We start from the raw sequence: 22,773 nt of genomic DNA, 5'->3' as shown, positions 1-22,773 counted from the left end.
ACCTCAAACAAAGCAATCAAAAAATCTTGAGAAGCACAGAAAAACAACAAGAGTCCAATAAAACAACTGTTCCTTCAGATTAAAGACATTCATATGAGGCATTTACACTCAATGGGGAAACAGCAGTTACACTAAGGCTATTAATCACAACATTTCATTAAAAATAAAAACACTTACACAATGTGAAAAGAGCTGCAAATTATTTGCTCTTGAGAGTAATCTGTCATACAAAGGAGCCAATGAAAAACATGTGGCAGTTGCAATGAGTTCAAGGCTGTACACTGGTTGTTTTCCCAATGGTATCTCTCAACAGAGTAGGCATATTTCATGGAAGCTCGTTAGAGAGACGCGTAAGAAAAAGATGTCTTTTTGCTTTCTCAAACTAAGAGGATTCATCACTATTTCCAAATTTAAAATGGAATGATACTGAATTAAAGAAAACTAAAGCGGAGGAGTAATGCTACACAATGGTGATGGCTTAGGCTTAGCAATGTCACAGTCTGATTTATAAACATCTGCTTTCAGGAGACTTGTATAAAGAGCAGCTGTAGCCCTACTACCTATGCCCTATCCCATTCTGCTGGATGCCCGACATGGGAGTTACTGTTAAAAAAACTTAAGTTATTTTTATAACTGCTTAACTTCTGCATTGGCCACAATACCAGAAGTTATAGGTAACATTGGGAACACAGAAGCTTTAGAAAATAGGAGCAGATTTTAGTTTAAAGCAAGGAATAATTTCTTAAACCATAAAGTTCCATTCAACAGTAGAATGGGATGGATGTCTTGTGAGAAAGAATGTCCTATCACTGGAAAATACTAAGGGTGGATGACTGTGAAGACAATAATTGTACAGGTAAAATTTGTAACTCTAAAATTCTATAATTTTCTGAAACAGAAAAAAATGGTCTTTCCAATAAATCTCAAGGATTCTACGCTTAACGTATCACTTGTTTGAAATGGCACAAATCTGACTGTTAACATACTATTAAAAAGATACTTTATATAATCAAACTGCTTTGTGAAATTGTGACATAGATTTTAAGACTTGACAGATACATACTATTCTCCTTGTAGGTTTACTGTGACAGAACAATGATTTATTTGATGCCTATTTTTGATCTATGAATCATCTTCCATATTATGATTCATGTTATTTAACTTCTAGAAGCAGAAATCAAAATGCTTATTTCACATGCAAATAACTTCCAAATATCTTGAATCTCCTTGGAATATTTATGCAAATTCAGATACCTTTATCCATACCAGTATAATGAGGAGCCTCTAATCAACTCTAAAACTATTTGTTATTTCCCAAATATTCATAAATATTAATCCCAACAGCAGGATTAAAACAGATGTGCTCAAGACCTCTACTCATATTTAAATAAAATCCACACAAATATTTATAAGTCAACATGATGAAGGAGTTGATTTAGAAGGATCCACTTTTAAATTAAAGACAAAATGAAGCAGAATAAATATAAATTATTTATTAATAATACTTACCAAAATGGTACATGTTAGGCAATGCTGGGAATCATAAAGATAAATGACAAAAATGATGGAAGGCACAAATCCTTTTCACAGTGACCTTTCAGTTTAGTAGGGAAGAAATTACATGCATCATGGGGTCGTAAAGGGTCAGACACGACTTAGCAGCTGAACAGCAATGACAATGACAACAATAACAAAACTGAAAACCAGAACGGCTATATGGATAGCAGAACGCTTGTAAACGTTATTGGTTGTTTACCCTTGAGACTATATGACTGACTGGGAGCTCTGGCTTGCTGCTGCCCAGTACCATAAAGATATTGTGTGACATGCCAACACTCACAATTCGAAGTACAGTTACTACTCAATGTGTATTGCTTCTGTACCACCGTAAAGGTTGTCTGTACTTCAAACTCTATGCCCATATAATTTGATAACTTAATGAAATACATTTCTTGAAAAATATAAATTATGAAGACACACACAATAAGAAACGTACAACCTTAAAAGCCCCGTATCTATTAAAGAAACTAAGTCAATACTTAAAAACCTTCTATAAAGAAAGCACAAGTCCCAGATGATTTCACTGGTGAATTCTACCAGCCAAAGGATAAACAATACCAATTCTCTACAGTTTCTTTGAGAAAACAGAAAACTTCTAAGCATCCTATAGAGTAAGCATTATCCTAATATCAACACCACATAGATACTGCCAGAAAACTCTAGGCCAGTATACCTCATGAACACAGGTGCAAAAATCCTTGAAAAAATATTAGCAAATTAAATAAATAAGTAGGGGAGAATAGACAAATCTTCTGTGCAGAAGAACTGCAAGCAGCTTATGTACTCTGCCTATGAGGAGATGCAGCACAGCTCACTACTCCGTGAGTGCAGGCTGTGCACTGGGGCTTCCTTCCTAAATGTACAGTATGGAGAAGGGGAAAAGGTGTCACTTCCCAGTGACAGACCTGACAAACGCTACCTCCGCAGGTGAGCAGCGTCCACACCCAGCGGTCAGCCATGCTGACAGTATATACCTTGACATGATGCGATGAGAACACAAATGTATTTCTTCGATCCTCCTCCCCAAAACACATATTCCCAGTAAAAGGACAAGAAAAATAATAGACAAATCCTAATTGAAGGACATTCTACAAAATACTTGACCAGGGCTCCTCAAAACTTGTTATCAAAAACAAGTAAAAGCTGAGGAACTGTCACAGCCAAGACAAGTCTAATGAGATATGCTGACTAAATGTAATGTGGTATTCTGGACACACACCGGAACAGAAAAAGGACATTAGATAAAGATTAAGCAACTACGAATAAAGTATCATCTTCAGTTAACAAGACAAAGTATCAGTGTTGTTTAATTACTTGCAACAACTGACTCTTACTAATGTAAGACATTAACAATAGGGGAAATTGCATGGGATATAGGGCAACTCCTTACAGTATCTTCATAACTTTTCTATAAATCTAAAACTAATATCTAAAATAAAAAGCTTACTAACATGTAGGCAGAAAACCAAACTGTATTCAAAGATAAAATTAGTGGGCTAGAAAATAATTCTAAGGATTTTTCCAGAAAAAAAAAAAAAAAAAAAAAACCACTTAAGGACAAGAAGCGGCATGTAAAGCAAAAGTTTAAGAGGACTTAACAGAATAAGCAGCAAAAGCAATAAATGTCAAATACATAAAGTCATAAAAATTTTCTGAACCTAAACAGATGTCTGTTCTAAAGGGATCACTCAACACTGGATAGTATGAATTGGGAGTGGAGGAAGAAATCCACATCTTACAATTGCAGAATTCAAAGGATAAAGATAAAAATTCCAGAAGCTTATAGAAAATAAAACAAGTGACTATTATCTAAAGATGAAAAAGATTTTCAACACTATTCCAAAAGACAATGAAACCTTAAAAGAGAACAAATAATGTATTTTCAAATATTTAGTCTTGAAAATTTATTTTTCACACATCCTTTCTAAAAAATGTATGATGGCATAGCAAAATAAATTAAAAATGACAATTCCAAGAAAGCAGAAATTGTAATCCAAAGAATGTATTTGGGAGGAAGGTACAATATGTGACCAAGAAAGCAGTGAAAGCATGGTTAAGTTTTGTAATTATCTGGTGAGGGGAAAGAGATCATGATTAACCCTAAGTGCTGCTGGGAGAAAATACAGGTGGATATGTATGTCAAATTTCAAGGATAACTATTTGATAAACAGAAATAAGTTAAGGTGGATTGGCAGGACTTATAAGGACATAAAGACAATAAGTGTAAAGCTAGGTCTATAGTCAGTAACCATAAAATTAAAAAAAAGGGGGGGCTTCCCTTGGGGCTCAGCTGGTAAAGAATCCGCCTGCAATGCAGGAGACGTGGGTTTGATCCCTGGGTGGGGAAGATCCCCTGGGAAAGGGCAAGGCTACAGACTCCAGTATTCTGACCTAGAGAATTCCATGGGGGAGTTGGATACAACTGAGTAAATTTCACTTCACTTCACTATAAGATAAATAAGAACAAAAGTATGAAAATGAAAAGCTAGAAAATATACTTATCAGGCAATGCTGTTAAGAAGAAAGCTGCTGCTGCTTAGTCGCTTCAGTTGTGTCGGACTCTGTGCGACCCCATAGACGGCAGCCCATTAGGCTCCCCGGTCCCTGGGATTCTCCAGGCAAGAGTACTGGAGTGGGTTGCCATTTCCTTCTCCAATGCATGAAAGTGAAAAGTGAAAGTGAAGTCGCTCAGTCGTATCCGACTCTTCGAGACCCCATGGACTGCAGCCTATCAGGCTCCTCCGTCCATGGGATTTTCCAGGCAAGAGTACTGGAGTGGGGTGCCATCGCCTTCTCCGTAGGAAGAAAGCAGGCATAGTAAAGTCAACAGTGGACAAAACATAATTGAAGGTAATAAGAAATAGGGCAAAATGAACATTTCCTGCTGATAAAATAAATACCCTAATTTTTAAATTCTAAGATGCTTTCTAAATTCTAAGTTTTTTTTTTTTTTTACATTTTAATGTCTCTGAAGTCTGGATGCATCTTATAACCCATGGTGTCTTACACTGCATGAAACATAGTAATCCACCAGGAAGCGAAGCCATGATTCCTAATGTATTAACAACATAGTTCCTAAATATATAATGCAATAATAGAAACACTGCTGCTGCTGCTGCTAAGTCACTTCAGTCATGTCCGACTGTGGAACCCCATAGACAGAAGCCCACCAGGCTCCCCCGTCCCTGGGATTCTCCAGGCAACAACACGGGAGTGGGTTGCCATTTCCTTCTCCAATGCAGGAAAGTGAAAAGTGAATGTGAAGTCGCTCAGTCGTATCCGACTCTTCGCGACCCCATGGACTGCAGCCTACCAGGCTTCTCCGTCCATGGGATTTTCCAGGCAAGAGTACTGGAGTGGGGTGCCATTGCCTTCTCTAGAGTTGAACAAATCCATAATCACACTTTTCTTAGAAATTGGCAGATTTAGTAGACAAAAATTAGGTGAGGCTCTAAAGAATTTTACAAGCATACTTAATAGATTTAATCTAATATTTATAAACCATAACATCCAGTAAACGTAACACCCATAGAACTGTCACCAAAAAACCAACCATGAATTATATCAGAAAAGGAATCTCAAATTCCAGTGAATTGAGAAATGCAGTCATCTGCTAACAGTAAGGGAACAGTAGATGTAATAGAATTGCTATACAGGGAAGGTGAAGGGAACAGAATAGAAAACCCTAAAAGGAGTTCCCAACAGTCTGAAGCCCAAATGAAGTTGTATTAATTCAGTACTTGTCTTCCTGGTTGTGAGAGAAGAGTAACACGCTCCAAAAGGAAATAATTAAAAACTACCCAAATACCTGAAATGTCCACTGGCACAGCTGCTGAATAGCTAAGAGACTGGTTCGGGGCACAATGCAAATGTGAACATATACTCAAAAAAATGGTTGGCTAAGGCTACTTATTTTGAGTGTTCAGTTTCAAAGAAAGGGAATAGAGCTGCATGTGAATGCTTCCACAGACTTCAAAGCTCCTCCTCTGAGGAACTAAGTCCCAAAAGCAGAGCAGAACTAACCTGATACCAGAGGAAGGCACTCTGTTGGAAATTTTAGTAGGTATATGTTCTGTTAAGCAGCCCTGGCAGTGAACTGCTGGTTTAAACAAATGACTTATATAAACAATTGAAGGAAGTTATAAAACAAAATGAACACTAAACACTCCTCCCATTCTTGTGTGTGGGAGAGATTTTTCAATTTTAAGGAAATCATCTGACATTTTCCTGACATCAAAAGCAATCATTAAAAAAGGTGTGCCAGCCGCTAATGACGCACCAATCACAGCAGTGAGCCCAGAAAAAAGATAGCCTTCTCTCCTTTCATCCTAAATCAAAATGCTGTTTCCTAAATAAGATTCCAAAACCCAAGAGGAAAGGGAAGACAAAACGTGTAAGGTATTTCTGTTCATTACCAATTTAGACTAAACAAAAAGGGAAAACTGACTTTGTTCCAGTGTGCTTAATGATTTACATTAACATCTAATCACAATTTCCCAAGACAGCATAGCATTTTTAAAAATTCAAAAGTCCAAACTCTTGACAGTTTTTATTTCCTCAGATTGTATGAAATGTTAACAGAGTGCAAGAAGTACCTAATCCGAATCTTTAACAAGAAACTGCAAGAAACTGTCAAGAAACTACAACTACTAAAATTTGTAAAGGAGTGTAAACTGAAGAGGAGCTCTAAATATTAGGAGAAAATTGTCGTCAAACTAGAAGCCAGCTAAGATGTCTTTCACATTCTTTCTTTCTATAACTGTAAGAGGAATTTCGGAGAGTAATGCTGGTGGTGAACAGTTTTGTTTTTTTTTTTAATATGCATACAGCTAAAATATTAGGACATTATAGTAGTTATGAGGCAGTAGTAACATTTAAAATGCTAACATTATAGAAAAACATTTCTCAAAATGCATATCAAATTAGACTATACTTTTTATGTCTAATTCTCTCTTAAGGATGCATCAACAGGGAGATATTCTCAACAACACTAAAATCTGAAATGAAATATACTCTGATCCATCACTGAAATTATATGAAATCAAGCAGCCAGATTGTCAGTGATGTCTTTTAGACCCAAATGATATTCTGCCAACTATGACATTATTGTATAATTTAGCATCTTTTAAATATAGCTACCAATTAAAAGATATTCAAACATACTATCTTCCTTCTGGTGTTTTAGCACTGCATAATGGATTCTTTCTTTATAACAAAATAATAGCATCAATTGAAATTCAAATCTACTCTCTGATAATCTCTAAATCCATTTCTGTGTCCAGGAAGGTCACCTGCAAAGCTTCTATTTAATTGTTAAATGCCAAAAATTATAATTAAGGCACTAAGTTATTACCTTGACCTCACAAGTCCTGGTCTTAAATTCATGATTTTTGACACAGATGAAATGTCATGTTTGTTTAAATGTTAAACAAACTAATCATACTTTAATTCTATTTCTATCCCCCCAGAGCTATCTAAGGGCTTCCCAGGTGGCTCAGTGGGTAAAGAATCCATCTGCAATGCAGGTGAAGCAGGAGATACTGGCTGGATCCCTAGGTTAGGAAGCTCCCTTGAAGGAGGGCATGGCAATCCAATCGACTCCAGTATTCTTGCCTGGAGAATCCCATGGACAGAGGAGCCTGGCGGGCTACAGTCCATAGGGTAGCAAAGAGTCTAGAACAACTCAACAGAAATGCTGACAAACTTCCTAAGTAAACTAAGCTCATAACCTTGGATTTATACAGAGACTCTCTCTACCTGTATTCAGTGCAAAACTTCAATCTTTTCAGCTCCCTTAAATATAAAAAAAAAAAAAAAATCACAAATCATGTCCTATCTTCCTTGTAGAAATATCTACCTGCCATTTAATAAGCATTTCCCATATATGAGCCATGGAGGGATAAAAAGAATTTCTTTTTCCACTGTCAGCACCTAGTTGAGGGTCTCAAACATGATATCTGATTTGGTAGAAAATTCTCCTAATCAGTATCACAGATACCATTATTTTCTTCTCTAAACTCATTCAACGTATTTCTAATATCCAAATCCTCTTAAAGTGCTATTGTTTCATCATGTACTTTTGAAAATTGCTAGGGTATAACAGCTAATCAAAAGATCCCAACCTTTTAATCTGGTATTAAATAATCTGGCTTGTACACATCTTCTACGATGTACAATCTTATATTTCTGAGAATGCTAAACTACGCTGCTTTCTACTGTTCAAATGCAGTTTGAGCCTTCTTACTTATACACCTGAAATGTCATCCTTTTTTTCCACTTTGTGTAATGTGACCAATTTAAAATTCCATTCATCCCTCTATGCTAAGTTTAAATGCCATAGTCTCCAAGAAGCCTTCCTTGTTTGTCAAATCCAGCAGATGGCACTTATTCCCATTCAGAATTACAAACCTCTACCCTAGTAACTGTTCAGAACCTTTTAGATTCAATACGCTAGAAATATTGGAATGATTAGAGAATATATCGTCCATACTCAGATAACTTTGAGAGTGAACAAAAGGCACTTTTGATGATTATGCTAGGATAACAGACATAAACTAGAATGTCTCTGGCAAACTAGATTCATGGCCATCCTTGCAAAATGATAAACCTGACCAACCCTGTCAATAACTGTAACCGCAATAGACTGCAGAATTAAAAGACAAACTTGAAATTAAAAGAATGTAAATGATCCGTGTCTTAAAACATTAAGCTTTGTTAAAAGATAAAAGTGAATTTGAAACTGAAAACCTAGTTATCAGTCCTAACTTGATGCCAGCTAGCTCTGTGACACAAGGTGAGTCACTTAACTGAAACTCCAGCTCAGCTAGACTGGATACTCAGGTCTCCAAGGTCCATCCCAGCTCAGCTCTCCATGAGTGTACATTCTTTTTCTGATGGACTACATAGTAGCATTAGTAACTATGAATTTTGATTTACACAGTATGTGTATTCAATAAAATACCTGGCTTACCAAAACAAAATTGCTTTCAATATTTTAATGAATTACACTGACTGTCTTAGTATTTATATGACATGATTCACCTTCCAAGGGAAAAATGCTGTAATAGAAGATGTTATATTTGGAGATAAGAAGATAAGCTACTTGGAGGTAGTTGCCAAATAACTGTTAAAAACCTACGTTTTTCTCACACAGCATTTTCTTTCAAGAAATAAAAACTCAGAAAGTTTTAAACTACCCTGAACACTAAGCACTTTTTTTTTGACTTAAAAATAGTCAAAATCACTATGTATAGACCTGATTGCAATACTCCAAGCTTAATTTCTAATAGTTTTTACTTGGCTTTTCAAAAACTTACAACAGTACATTGTTCTCGCCTCATGTTTAGGTTTTTCCAGTCCTACTCCTCATATATAATCACAGTTAACAGATTCTTGTGTAGATTTTTAAAACTTTCTTACACCACCACCATTACCTATCTATTGGGGCTTCCCTGGTGGCTCAGCGGTAAAGAATCCCACTGCATGCAGGAGATGTGGGTTCAATTCCTGGGTAGGGATGATCCCCTGGAGAAGGAAATGTCAACCCACCGCAGTATTCTTGCCTGGGAAATCTCCTGGACAGAGGAGCCTGGCCGGCTACTGTCCACAGGGTTGTAAGAGTCACACATGACTTAGCAACTAAACCACTACCACCACACATACAAGCATACATAAATCCAAAGCCTTCTCTCCTATCACTTCCACAAATCTTTTCTGCAACTTGCTTTATTGGTAATATAACTTGAGTATTTCCCCATATCTACCTCATTTACCTTATATAGATCTACATTATTAACAGGTATCTGGTATTACATTATATTCATGTATTTGTTAATAATCAGCCTCCTTATTGGCTGCATGATTGAACTGTTTCCAGATTTATGCTAGTCTAACACAAATATCTTTAAATATTTAGTAACTATTTCCCCAAGACAAATTATAAAGAGGATTATATGATGAAAGGGTATGTGAATTCTAAATTATTATTAAATTACATTTCAAAAAAATTTATATTGTCATCAAGAATGCAAAACACTAGCCTCCTCATACTCAAGTCTGATGAGAATAGAGAAGTTAAAACAAAAAAGGTAAACCTTTAAGTACTGACATGTACATAAAATACTATTTGGTAAAATCACAAAACATGATTTCATATCTGCAAATAAAAAGATATAAAGCTTTTACATGAATGTGTATCTATATACATATACATACACACACATATATACATATATATAGAGAGAGAGAAGATTACTATAATGCTCAGGTCCCAACTTGCACAGCCCATCAGAAAGGCCTCTCTGTGTATCCTATTTAAAGGAACTCTCAATATACCTTCAATAACTCTTAATCAGAGCATTCTTTTTATTTTCCTTAAGTACACACAAGACTGAATTAATTTTGTTTATTTATTTGCTTAAGGTCTGTCTCCGTTAATACAACAGAAGCACTATGAGGGCAAAGAATCATATCTGCTTGTTGATTATTTAATCCCCACCATGTAGTGCAATGCATACAGAATTTTATATCACAGAATTCTGTTCAACAAATATTTACTGAATGAATAAACACATATACGATGTCTGTTAACGAGGGCTATCTCTAGAAAGTGAGCTTGGGGAAGGATGAAAAGAAAAGTCCATTTACTTTTATTTCAGTCAATTATGCATTCTAAGTTTTGACCATGAACATATATTATGTTCATCTACTTTCATGCCAAGCTTAGTTTTATTTCAAATACCTTGCAATCTGGTCACACAGATCTTTTCTCCTATTTTACAGATTTTAATGATTTAACTGAATATTGAATGGATTTTTGTTGTCTCTTTAAAAATCCTCAAAATTTGCTTCATGAAGTTAGCCTTTTATGTGCACTTTGATTTGCTTTAGTAACAACTGAATTCACATTCAGTAGTTTTGCCTTTGCATACTCTTTCAAATTACTACTACCTTAGAGTACTTACCTGAGAAGGCAATGGCACCCCACTCCAGTACTCTTGCCTGGAAAATCCCATGGACGGAGGAGCCTGGTAGGCTGCAGTCCATGGGGCTGACGAGGGTAGGACACGACTGAGCGACTTCACTTTCACTTTTCACTTTCATGCACTGGAGAAGGAAATGGCAACCCACTCCAGTGTTCTTGCCTGGAGAATCCCAGGGACGGGGCAGCCTGGTGGGCTGCCGTCTATGGGGTCGCACAGAGCCGGACTCGACTGAAGACTTAGCAGCAGCAGAGTACTTACAATGTACAAAATACTTAACATATATTGTTCCATTTGCCCCTGAGAGGTGTACTGTGGAAAGGTTATTGCTTATACTATTGATTATTGTTCATACTATTATTATTATTTCTTATCTATAAAGATAAGAAAACTGATACTCAGAGATTACCTCACCTTAGTAGGGCTAAGACATGAAGCATTCAGATTTTGAGCTCCAGGTTTGTTTCATTATACACACTGTAGCAGGTAACATAAAATTATTAACTGGGAATGCCTTAATCTTTCTACAAATAATGTATCTATCTATTTTAATACCTAGACAGAAAGGGTATCTTGAAAAGCACCTTATATTTAATGCATCTATTTCTAAAACTACATTTAATAGATTATTTGAGTGATGCAGGACCTCAGATCATTTAATTCCTTAATTACATATAAAATTTAAAAATCACAGAATTTCAGTACCTGATCCAATCACTCAGCAAGTTAATGCCAGATAAAAACTAGAACCCAGGGATTGACATTAGATGCATTTTCAATATTTGAAAGCTCCTAGACATGGAATTCATGTTAAGAAGTCAAATTTCAACACAACTATCTTGAGTTTAGACTTTTCTTATAGTTATAATTACTAGTTGTTGCTGTTGTTTAGTCACTAAGTTGTGTCCAACTCTTTTGTGATCCCATGGACAGCAGCCCTCCAGGCTCCTCTGTCCATGGGATTTCCCAGGCCACTAATATTGGAGTGGGTTGCCATTTCCTTCTCCAGGGGATTTTCCTGACCCGTGGATCAAACCCATGTCTCCTGCATTGGCAGGCAGAATCTTAACCACTGAGCCACTAGGGAAGCCCATAATTACTAGTACAAAAAAGCAAAAAACTAACTGGAATTTATGTTTTAATTAAAATCAATACCAACTATTATACATTCTAGTGCATCAGATTTAAAATATTCCACTAATGACTAACAATTTCCTGCTATCTAGCCAACTTTTAATCCTGCCAGGTCATTAGTCACTTATTCCAGAACTTCTACTACTCAATATTTACCTCAGATACAAAATGGAATTTTTTACAAATGCTTCTGTTAAAAAAAAAAAGTAAAATTCAGTATATGTATCCTTATCTCCCATGGCCATAATATCCTAGAAGTCATTTAATGAGTTGGTAAAGTATGAATTTCCTTTACTAAAAACAAGTTCACATTACTCCCTTTTCATCAATCCTCTTTCCCTTACTGGAACGAAAAACCTGCCAATTATCAGACTTGACATGAATGAATGTACAGAGAAAAATTACATTTGTGTTTTTATATTTTAGCCTTACATGATAGTTTTAGAATCTATTTTTAAATTCCAACTGACAGGAAGAAAGGGTAATAAAAAGTTAACAGACAAAAACACATTTTACCTTATTTCTTACTACTCATACTTGCAATAATTTATATGCTAATACTTAAAAAAATTCAAACATGATTATAAAACAAAGTATTTAGCATAAAATGCAATAATTTGAACTAGCAGCAAATAATACTGCCGTGTTAAATAGCTTTAAAGCCATAATCTTCTAAAATCAAGAATTACTGTTCCAAAAATGCATGTGTAAACATTAAAAATTACATTTTAAATGTTTAATATTAAGGAAGTATGTTTGACATGAAACTCAGAGAAACAAGAGAATGGTATGGTGGTTGCCAGGGGTTGAGGGATGGAAGAAATGGGGAGATGTTGGGAGACGGGGAAATGGGGAGAAGTCCAAGAGTATAAACTAGTTTAAGAGTTGTAAGTTCTAGGGATGTAATGTACAACATGTTGGCTATAGTTAACAATCTGTAGTGGATACTTGAAAGTTAGTATGAATATTGAACTTTAATGTTTGCACCATAACAACAAAAGGATGTGTTAACTAACCTTACTGTGGTAAACATTTTGCAATATACATACATATACATCTATATACACACACACACACACATACATCAAACCATCACATTGTACACACAGTGTTCACCTTAAACTTACACAATGTTTTATATGTTAATTATGTCTCAATAAAGCTGCAGGGGTGGAAAGGAAGTATGTCTGAGACATACTCATTCTCAAATAATACTTCCCAATTTGATTAGAAACCGTTTCCTAGTGTTGTTGCACAGATGTTTCATATATTTTAACTATAATTATGAAATTTCATTTAATGTTCATAGGTGATAATTTACTTAAAAATCATGCTATCAGTTATATCACAGCCCAACTGTGGGTGCTTGAAAGTACCTTCCTGAATCCAAACACTAGCCAACATCTTGATGGTCAGGATTTACAGCTACACACTTCCAAGGAGAATCGGAAAATTCCTTTTACAAAAATAAGACTTTGTGTCAAAGATGCTCAAATACTTTCACGTTACTTTTAAACAAGGTATAGGAAGATAAGCACCATCACAACAAGTTTCTTTCCACTTTCCATAATTTACCCCGTGGTGTTTCTAGTGCTCAAGTGTCTCAGAGGTAGCAATGAAGATGTGCTACCTGACTCTGTAGTTCGTAGATCTCCATCACAGGTCCTCCTTGGAGTTAGTCACCATTGTGCTTCTTCTAGTTATCCACATACCAAGTCTGACTTTTTCTCTTGTCCTTTTATCCTCAACCTCCTGCCCCTCTTCTGCTTTTCCCCACCTACCCAAACTTCTTTAAATTAAAAAAAAATGTAAGTGACACAGACTTTCACTGACTCTCACAAACTATCAGGGCTAAAAGATATGTACCAGAGTAGAGTGCCTGGCAAATTTTTTTTTATAAAGAGCCAGAGAGTTAATGTTTTAGGCTTGTGGGACATATAGTCTCAGACTAAACTACTCACTTCTGTCATTATAGAGTCAAAATTTTTTACAGACTGGACAGAGACAATCTGTGAACAAACATCTGTGGCTGTGTCCAATAAAACTTTATACACAAAACCAGGAGGCTGGCTGGATATGGCCTGTGGGCCACTATTTGCCAACTTTAATCTTGTCCATCCTCCTTTGAATACCTCTACATCGACGATTCCCAAATTGCACCTTTTAAGATATTCATGGGTCTACTTAAAAAAAAAAAATCCATGGCCAAATAGATTTGGGAAATGCTATATATGCTCATGGAGATTTACAATGCTATGAACACAAAGGAAAAAGTTCCAAGTGGGTCAGACTCTACCCTTCTCCCGCAGGCTACTTGAGTCTCTGGTCCTTGTTCCACTAAATCAAAGGATATCAATGAGGTTTATCAGAATTTGCTCTGTTTACTTCCTGATACACAGCCCAGCTCTCTTGTGAAGGGTGTTATTTGTAACTCTTAACTGCTATCCATGATGTTTTTGGTAAAGTTCTCAAAATTATGTATTTGGTATCTTTTCTAAACTGTAGCACTGACTAAAAGATGGCTTTGCTTATTAATTAAAAAAAACTTACTAATTATAAAAGTAATATAGAGCTATTTTAGAAAACTGAGAAAATATCACTACCCAAAGATAACCCGTTAACATTTTGGTGTGGGAATGTCTCAGTGTGTAACATATTAATCTTTTCAACTAAATTTGGATTATTTGATACATATTATTTTGTACTTTACCACTTGACCAAGATTTCCCTGGTACCAGTAAAGACTGTTCAAAGGCATGGTTTTTAATGGCCAAATAACTTTGCCATCATAAGTTTGTACTATACTTATTTTAACTATTTCCTCTATTTGGGGATATGCAAGTCATTTCCTAACTCTTCTCTCTGTATCCCTACCTTTTTTCTCTTTTAATTACCAGTGATGATATTAATAGTTTTTGTCCTAATCTCTGATTCCTTCCTTAGGGAAAAATCCTAAAATAACAATTAATGGGTTGAGTCAGTAATGTTTAAGATAATTGTCCAAATGGATTTAATAAATGATGTAACAGTTTACATTTTCACTGAGGGTGAAAGACATAAACATAATCACCCTAACCAGTCATAATAAATGAACATTATAGTGAATGTTCATTAAAACATATAAAATCTTTATTAGGTAAAAATGGCATATCACCAAAAGTGATTTAATTTTATATCTTTAAGTAAGGTGAAACATTTGTCATGTTTAGAAACTATCTTTATCTTTGCCATATCGTGAATTATATGCTTATGCCAGTCACTTTATCCTATCCATTTGTGTGCATTCCTGTTACATTCACAACACTCAGTTCAGTTCAGTCACTCAGTCATGTCCAACTCTTTGCGACCCCATAAACTGCAGCACGCCAGGCCTCCCTGTCCATCACCAACTCCCGGAGTCACCCAGACCCATGTCCATTGAGTCGGTGATACCATCCAAACAAATTTCTGTAATTCTTATATTCTTCCCTAGCTTGTCCTCTTTAGTTAGTTAAAGTATTTCTCATACTTTACATATAAAGCATTTACATTTTTATATCCTGAGACACCAAATTTTTCATCTGTGTTCCTTCATTTCTTTTATAAATTAAATTATGATAGATTGGAAATAATCTAAATGCTTATTAAATGGTGAATGAATTAATAAATCCTGGTGTACTGTAAATGGTGAGACTCTTCTATCATCTTTCAACATTTTTATGGATTTAAATTTTAACTCTTAAATCAACTCTTCATTGATATAAGGTAAATATATAGTTTAATTCTTTCCAAATCACTAACAAATTGTTTATTCCATATAATGTATGATCCTTTCAACCTACACTGATTTCATATTTCACTTTTTCATACATTCAAGAATTGTGAAGTGTTATTTTTTCTATATAAGTTCCCTTTCCCAGATTCTTTTAGTTAGACTATCATATTTTTTAAATGATATACATAAGCTTGAGATTAGAGAGAAGTGTTTTAAAAATCAGCAGGATAGATGCAGGTTCTATTAGAAATAACTTAAGTAACTGGAATTGGTAAGAAGGAAAAACCAGTAAGGGGATAAATCCTATCTTTAAGTAGATAAAATAAGACACAGAAAATAGTGGTGGTTTAAGGCAGAAATAAGAATGAGCTCCTGACCAGTATATATTTGTTACTTGGTGATAAGGTCATGGTTGGGGAAGGTGGGATTTTCAGTTGTCCTAATACAATTTTAGCTAAGATCAAGTATAATATGGGTGCTTCCCAGGTGGCAAAATGGTAAAGAATCCACCTGACAAGCAGAAGACGTGGATTCAATCCCTGGGTTGGGAAGATTCCCTGGAGGAGGGCATGGCAACCCACTCCAGTATTCTTGCCTGGAGAATCCCATGGACAGAGGAGCCTGGTGGGCTAGAGAGAGTCCGTGGGGTTGCAGAGAGTCAGAGACAACTCAGCAACTGAGCACACAATACAGCCTCAGTATTAGATAGCACTGGTGCCTCTTCTTTCATGGCAGCCAGAATCTGCTTTGTATTTGTGTTGGTCTTTAGTGGTAGTTCCCTATTCTTCCTAGTAAAGACCTCTCTTAGCTATTGGTGTAGGATCACAGGGCCCATGGCAGTTTTATGCACTTCTTTCAGAGGTAAAGAGTTTTCTCTTCTACCCTTCCACAGCAGCAGTGGGTCTTTGCCTGTGTCCTAGAGACCAGATGGTCCTCCCCCAAGAAGCAGAGTAGCTTTGCTTCTAATGTCCTGCCAGTGATTTATGAAGTAAGTTTTTCTGCCCCTCCCCTACTTGTTGGAGGCTGAAGGGAGTCTGAGTAAACGGGAGGGGCTTCGTACCTCTCCCAGCATCCACAGAGCACCTCCTTCACCTTTACTCCACCAAAACGACTTTTTTCGAGTCTCTACCTTGTCCCCAGTCTTAACACTGAACATCCTCTGAAGCCCCAGGGAAATATATTTGCAAGCAAGTGTGAACTCCCCTTTTATCTGAGGCCCCCAGTGATTCCAAACTAGGCCATACTTAGTCTTCAAAATTCTGTTAAAATTTTAGTTAATTTCTTCTTATGCATTTCTATGGCAGCCATCTCTTTCTCTCGTGTTCTACCAAAGGTCAAACAATTCATGACCCATTCTTGGGGAGAGGAGGGTTGTCTAATTCTTTGCCATTTAGGTTACTTGGTTGTTTTGCAAGCTCAGCTCTCTGATGGGCTCACAGAAATTATGGTTTTGTAGATGATCCAGCTTTTGATCATAGGTGAGGGTGGTATGTTCTATGTACATTCTTTACAGCTTGAGTAGAAGTTTCCTTCCACTTCAATTAAATTTCTTCTTCTATTTTTGTAAAGGCATCATCATTTTTTCCATCATCCAAATAAAACCTTAGAAGTATATCTGATTCCTCTATAATAATGTTTTACACCCAATCAGTTGATAAAGTCTGAATTAGATACTACCATCTCTTTTTAGGATTCTATTTCTCTAGTACAAGTACTTATTATTTCCTCATGGTCTTATAACAATATTTCTTCAGCCACTGTCTTCTAATTAAATCTGACTTTGTTATTAGACTCCCTTACTACAGAATTGCTTTGATTGCTTGTAACTAAGGCCATGATTAATCTGATCCTGTTTTGCCTCAACACGCCACCTTTCCATAGGAACAGATACTCTAATTATTCTGTTTCCATACTGAGCCAGGTCCTCTTTTTAACATCTGGTCCTATCATTTGAAGTCTATTACAAAGGGAACACATTGCATGAAAAACTTCCCTGTTCACATAGAATTCCTCTCTCCTAAACTGTATGCTGCCTTATTTGAATTATTATGGACTGGGTATTCAAGTCATGCACATCTCTCACATCCCTTACAATATCAAAAACTTCAGAAAGGCAGAGATAAGATTTTATAAATTGTTATAATTTCTTTTAGTTTTCTGCAGAAATATTTATCTCGCAAATTAAAATACCAAAAATAATAACAAGACATTTACTCTCCTTCTTGGAATCCATGCATCCTTAATGCATACCTGACAAGGTCACTAAAAATTTTCAGTAGCTCACAAAATGTCTGTTTTTGAAAGCTTGTTTCAAAAAGGATAAAACACAGGTCAGTTCAGTTCAGCTGCTCAATCATGTCTGACTTTTTGCGACTCCATGGGCTGCAGCATGCCAGGCTTCCCTGTTCATCACCAACTCCGGGAGCTTGCTCAAACTCATGTCTATTGAGTTGGTGATGCCATCCAACCATCTCATCCTCTGTTGTCCCCATCTCAAACCAGTATATAAAAATCCTATATGCTATTTGAGTGAAAAGCCAGAGTGGATGCCATCTTTGCCAATGAGCTTTCCTGACCACAATGGAACCTGAACTTAAATTTGACTCAGATATCAAATCAGATGTCTAAAGCAGCTCTTCCTTATGCATTCTTGAGAAATGCACAAAATGAAAAACACTTTTCCTGCTAAAACAAATAGTATACCCAACAGCTACCCTTATCAATTTCACATAAAAGTGTCATCCAACAATTCAACTTTTAATAATTTAGTATGAGAAAATAATCATATAAGGAAGTTCAGCATAGCCTTGTTCATCATAATAAAAAACAGGAAACAATTTAAATATTAACCAATAGGGAATCACTTATATAAAACAAAGTGCATACATACTATTCAACAATGAAAAATGTTTATGCAGATGTATATTCAATGATATGGAAACATGTCCAAAGCATGCTGTTGCAAGAAAACAGGTTATAAAACCATATACACATCTATGCATGCTTATACCCAGTACTCCTAGATGGCAGGGATTAAAGCATGTGCCTGTAATCAATTTACTATTTAAGCTCCACATTCATACTTCATTGCCTGCTCTGCAAAAATGAAGCTGAGCCCTTTACATTATTTCTCCTTTTGCCAGCTGCCATGTGTTAAAACCTTATCAGTACAGAGTGCTGGTGAGTAGCTTCCTTCAGTACCCCAACTCTGCTGGTGTATTCTTTTTTTTTTTAAGGCAGAATGCCTTCACTGAGACATCTCCTTGTGAACAACTTTTCCTCAGCACACTAGACAGCAGGTTTTTAGCAAGCTTCTGTGGGATGGGAGCATGGCTGCTTCTCCATCACCCATTAAACCATGGCCACATCCTCTCCAACATGGTCTGGATCAGTCCAGAGAGAGGCCTCTTCCTGAACATTCTCAGACCTATGGGTTGTGGCTGCTCCTATGTCTGCCATTCTTTTATATTCACTAGAATTCTTTTTACTTCTTACTAGCCAATTCCTTGGTACTTCAATCCCCTGTTATAGTTAATAGATTTTTACCAAACAATATTCAATTTTTTAATTTGGTTTTAAGTGAAATTACTTTGCGGTTTCCTTAGAACTGACCCTGACTGATAAAAAATGAGTTTTTTCTCCCCTTTTTACTTCTCAATGTTGTCTGAATTTTTAGTAAGTATTTTTTGGGTGTGTGAAAATCAGAAAAGGCAAGTTAATTTTTACTTTGGAAAAATTAAAGAAAAAATTCACTGCAAAATAAACATTAAAGTTTTTCTACTTTAACAGATTAGAAATATATTTGTAAGATTAAATAAGATTAAATCGGAAGAGTATCCATTTATTGTCTAAGACTATAAATGTTCAGTTTTTCCTTTCTTAATACCAATTTCTCTGCAACAGTATCCAAAACTGTGTTTCTCAGTCACTTAAAAAAAGATAATTTAGATGGCTATTTTTTCTCTCTTAGTTATGCCATATATTAGCCTTTATAAACAGTTTATTAATCACTAGGTATCCTGGAGTGATAGGTCCTCTGATAGGTATGAGCTCTTCACACACAGTCTTTCTCAGCTTACTATTTCAGTCCCTCTTACCATGTTCAAGGATTATCAGCTGGGCTCCAGCTTGTGCATTTCCAACATCATTTTCAGCAATGCATTGATAGAACCCTTCATCTGATTTCACCAGACCCAAAACTTGAAGATTATGTTCCTTCTGAGGAAGAAAAAAACAAAATTTTATGATTCAACTGATGAACATTAGTTCAAATCTCAAGGATATGCTCTTTCTGGAGAGAAAAAAAACAAGTACAATTATATGATTCATATAATGAATATTATTTACCTATGAACATGTTGACTCAGTTTTAATGACAAGGTACTGACTTAACTAGCAAAGGAAGCACTATCATCAACAATTAAGAATTCAATCCTTATAGGAAGGCATGTCTGCAATGCATGCAAACTTATACTTTTGCTTGGTGGGAATATCTGGCATGAAATACTAAGTCACCATAGTGAAAGTCTGAATTTGTGAATTCAAGGCACTTTCTTAAAATTATTTCTAATATCTATTGTTATAGCAGATTAGAACCCCCCTATATAAAAGTTTTTCCTAAACTATCAAGTACGATATGAATGTCAACTATCATTATTGCTATTGATATAATACAACATAAGTTTAAGATTTTTTATAATAGGATGAAAATAATGATAGAGAGTAAAATGCTAAGTTAACTGTAACATGCTGCTTTTTAATTAGGATTAAATACTTGTGAATTACTTTTTTGTAACATATAACATTATGCATTTTAAAAATAGAAAACTGTATTCCTATGAAGAATGAATTACTTATGTGAGAAATTTGTAATTAGACATTAAGTCTTCAACAACTATAATTACTTCTGATTATGTCTATGAATGTCATATATGCATCTTAAGATATATCACTTTTTTAAAACCTAGATAATGCTATTATAAGGATATTAGATGATAATAATAGTAACAGTGGATAACATTTACTAAAGTGAAAGTGAGAGTCACTCAGTTGTGTCCAACTTTTTGTGATCCCAGGACTATACAGTCCATGGAATTCTCCAGGCCAGAATATTGGATTGGGTAGCTGGTCCCTTCTCCAGGGGATCTTCCCAACCCAAGGATTGAACCCAGGTCTCCCGGATTGCAGGTGTTCTTTACTAGCATTTACTATATATCTATGAAGTAAAAAGCAGAAATGGCTGAGTCTTCTTAATAGATTAAGGCTAATTAATTACTTTTGCTTTACTTTTTAAAAGAATCTTTATGTCTATTTTCACAACAACTGCCCAACACTGGGTATTCTTATTTTGAAGGGCTTGAGCATCAGTATAACAAGGACAGATTTCTGCTCCTTGACTACAGAGCTATGAAGACGACGGGGGCATGTGAATACACACACAGGATAATCATTACCCAGAAAGTGGTGCAGGCTGTATTTAAAAATGCTAGTATGTCTGAGTAGGAGGACAAGACTGTTGATCAGGGAACGTGAATTTCAGGCTGAGTTTGAACACTGGTTTCCTCTGTGATCGTATATGAGCTACCAAAACATTTCTGGGCTAGCCTTCTCATCAGCCAATGAAAAGATTATATTCTAAGTGCATTTTTCTATGTTCATCCTAATACACCAGTTCATGTACTATGGATAACAGATCTCTTGGTGACTACATTTAAAGGGACTTAAAGGTTTCAGAGCTAAGTTTCTTTGAAAGATACTTACTACAATCTTAAAGTAATCACTTGGGATAACCATATCCCCATTCTTGACCCACTTCACAGTTGGAGTTGGCTTTCCAGTGACTTCACATTCAAACACAATATCCATAGATTCATGAGCATATATATTAGTAGGCTGCTTCAGGAATTCAGGTTGGGCTTTAAAATAGAAAGGAAATTAAGATATTAATAAAAGTAAAAATAGCTATTTGTATTTCAAACAATTAAAAAGTCACAGAATTCAGAAAGTTTTTAATTATTTGAGACTTTCACATTTTTTAGAAAAACGTAACATATATTTTTAAACATATGTTAGGAACATATGTTTAAAAATTGATATTCTGGTCTACTTAACTGGCAGAATAATTATAATGATAATTCTGAGTTTCTCTGTTGAGAAATATTTACTAAGTTGACTGTACTGAAAAATTGGAAAGTTCTAAGCTGTCTTTAAAAATGAATATGAAAGTCTATTTCCCTAAGATTTAAACCATTTTGGAAGAGCCACGATTACAATTCAAAAAGAGTTGATAAAACCGACATTATCTTCCTTTTCAGTCAAGATTGATGAGTAACCCACCCTCCAAAGAAATACAAATGTCACATTCAGTTCACTTCAGTTGTTCAGTCGTGTCCAACTCTTTGCAACCCCATGAACTGCAGTATGCCAGGCCTCCCTGTCCATCACCAGCTCCCAGAGCTTACTCAAACTCATTTCCATCGAGTCGGTGATGCCACCCAACCATCTCATCCTCTGTTGTTCCTTTATCCTCCTGCTTTCAATCCTTCCCAGAATCAGGGTCTTTTCCAAGCAATCAGTTCTTCACATCAGGTGGCCAAAGTATTGGAGTTTCAGCTTCAGCATCAGTCATTCCAATGAATATTCAGGACTGATTTCCTTTACGATTGACTGGTTTGATCTCCTTGCAGTCCAAGGGACTCTCAAGAGTCTTATCCAACACAACAGTTCAAAAGCATCAATTCTTCAGCACTCAGCTTTCTTCACAGTCCAACTCTCACATCCATATATGACTGCTGGAAAAACCACAGCTTTGACTGACAGACCTTTGTTGGCAAAGTAATGTCTCTGCTTTTTAATATGCTGTCTTGGTTGGTCAAAACTTTTCTTCCAAGAAGCAAGTATCTTTTAATTTCATGGCTGCAGTCACCATCTGCAGTGATTTTGGAGTCCCCAAAATAAAGTCTCTCACTGTTTCCATTGTTTCCTCATCTATTTGCCATGAAGTGATGGGACCAGATTCTATGATCTTAGTTTCTGAATGCTGAGTTTTAACCCAGATTTTACACTCTCCTCTTTCACTTTCATCAAGAGGCTCCTTAGTTCTTCTTCACTTTCTGCCATACTGCTGTCATCTGCATATCCGAGGTTATTGATATTTCTCCCAGCAATCTTGATTCCAGCTTGTGCTTCATCCAGCCTGGCATCTCGCATGATGTACTCTGCTGCTGCTGCTGCTGCTAAGTCACTTCAGTCGTGTCCGACTCTGTGCAACTCCATAGACGGCAGCCTACCAGGCTCTCCCGTCCCTGGGATTCTCCAGGCAGGAACACTGGAGTGGGTTGCCAT

At 36.0% G+C, this 22,773-nt stretch overlaps 1 protein-coding gene across 9 annotated transcripts in view; it reads right to left on the bottom strand.

The window, feature by feature from the left end:
• NEO1 (neogenin 1) overlaps nucleotides 1-22,773 on the bottom strand; it is a 241,560-nt gene that overhangs the window by 76,118 nt on the left and 142,669 nt on the right. For all 9 annotated transcript variants that reach the window (XM_070797052.1, XM_070797050.1, XM_070797044.1 and 6 more), the window contains exons 6-7: nucleotides 21,190-21,344; nucleotides 19,527-19,647 (exon numbers count right to left, since the gene is read on the bottom strand). In XM_070797052.1, coding sequence (XP_070653153.1) covers nucleotides 19,527-19,647; nucleotides 21,190-21,344 — 276 coding nt within the window. The remainder of the gene's footprint in view (nucleotides 1-19,526; nucleotides 19,648-21,189; nucleotides 21,345-22,773) is intronic.

Source organism: Bos indicus, chromosome 10, assembly GCF_029378745.1.
Source record: "Bos indicus isolate NIAB-ARS_2022 breed Sahiwal x Tharparkar chromosome 10, NIAB-ARS_B.indTharparkar_mat_pri_1.0, whole genome shotgun sequence".
Classification (NCBI taxonomy): Eukaryota; Metazoa; Chordata; class Mammalia; order Artiodactyla; family Bovidae; genus Bos; species Bos indicus.
This window is presented reverse-complemented; position numbering and strand designations above follow the sequence as displayed.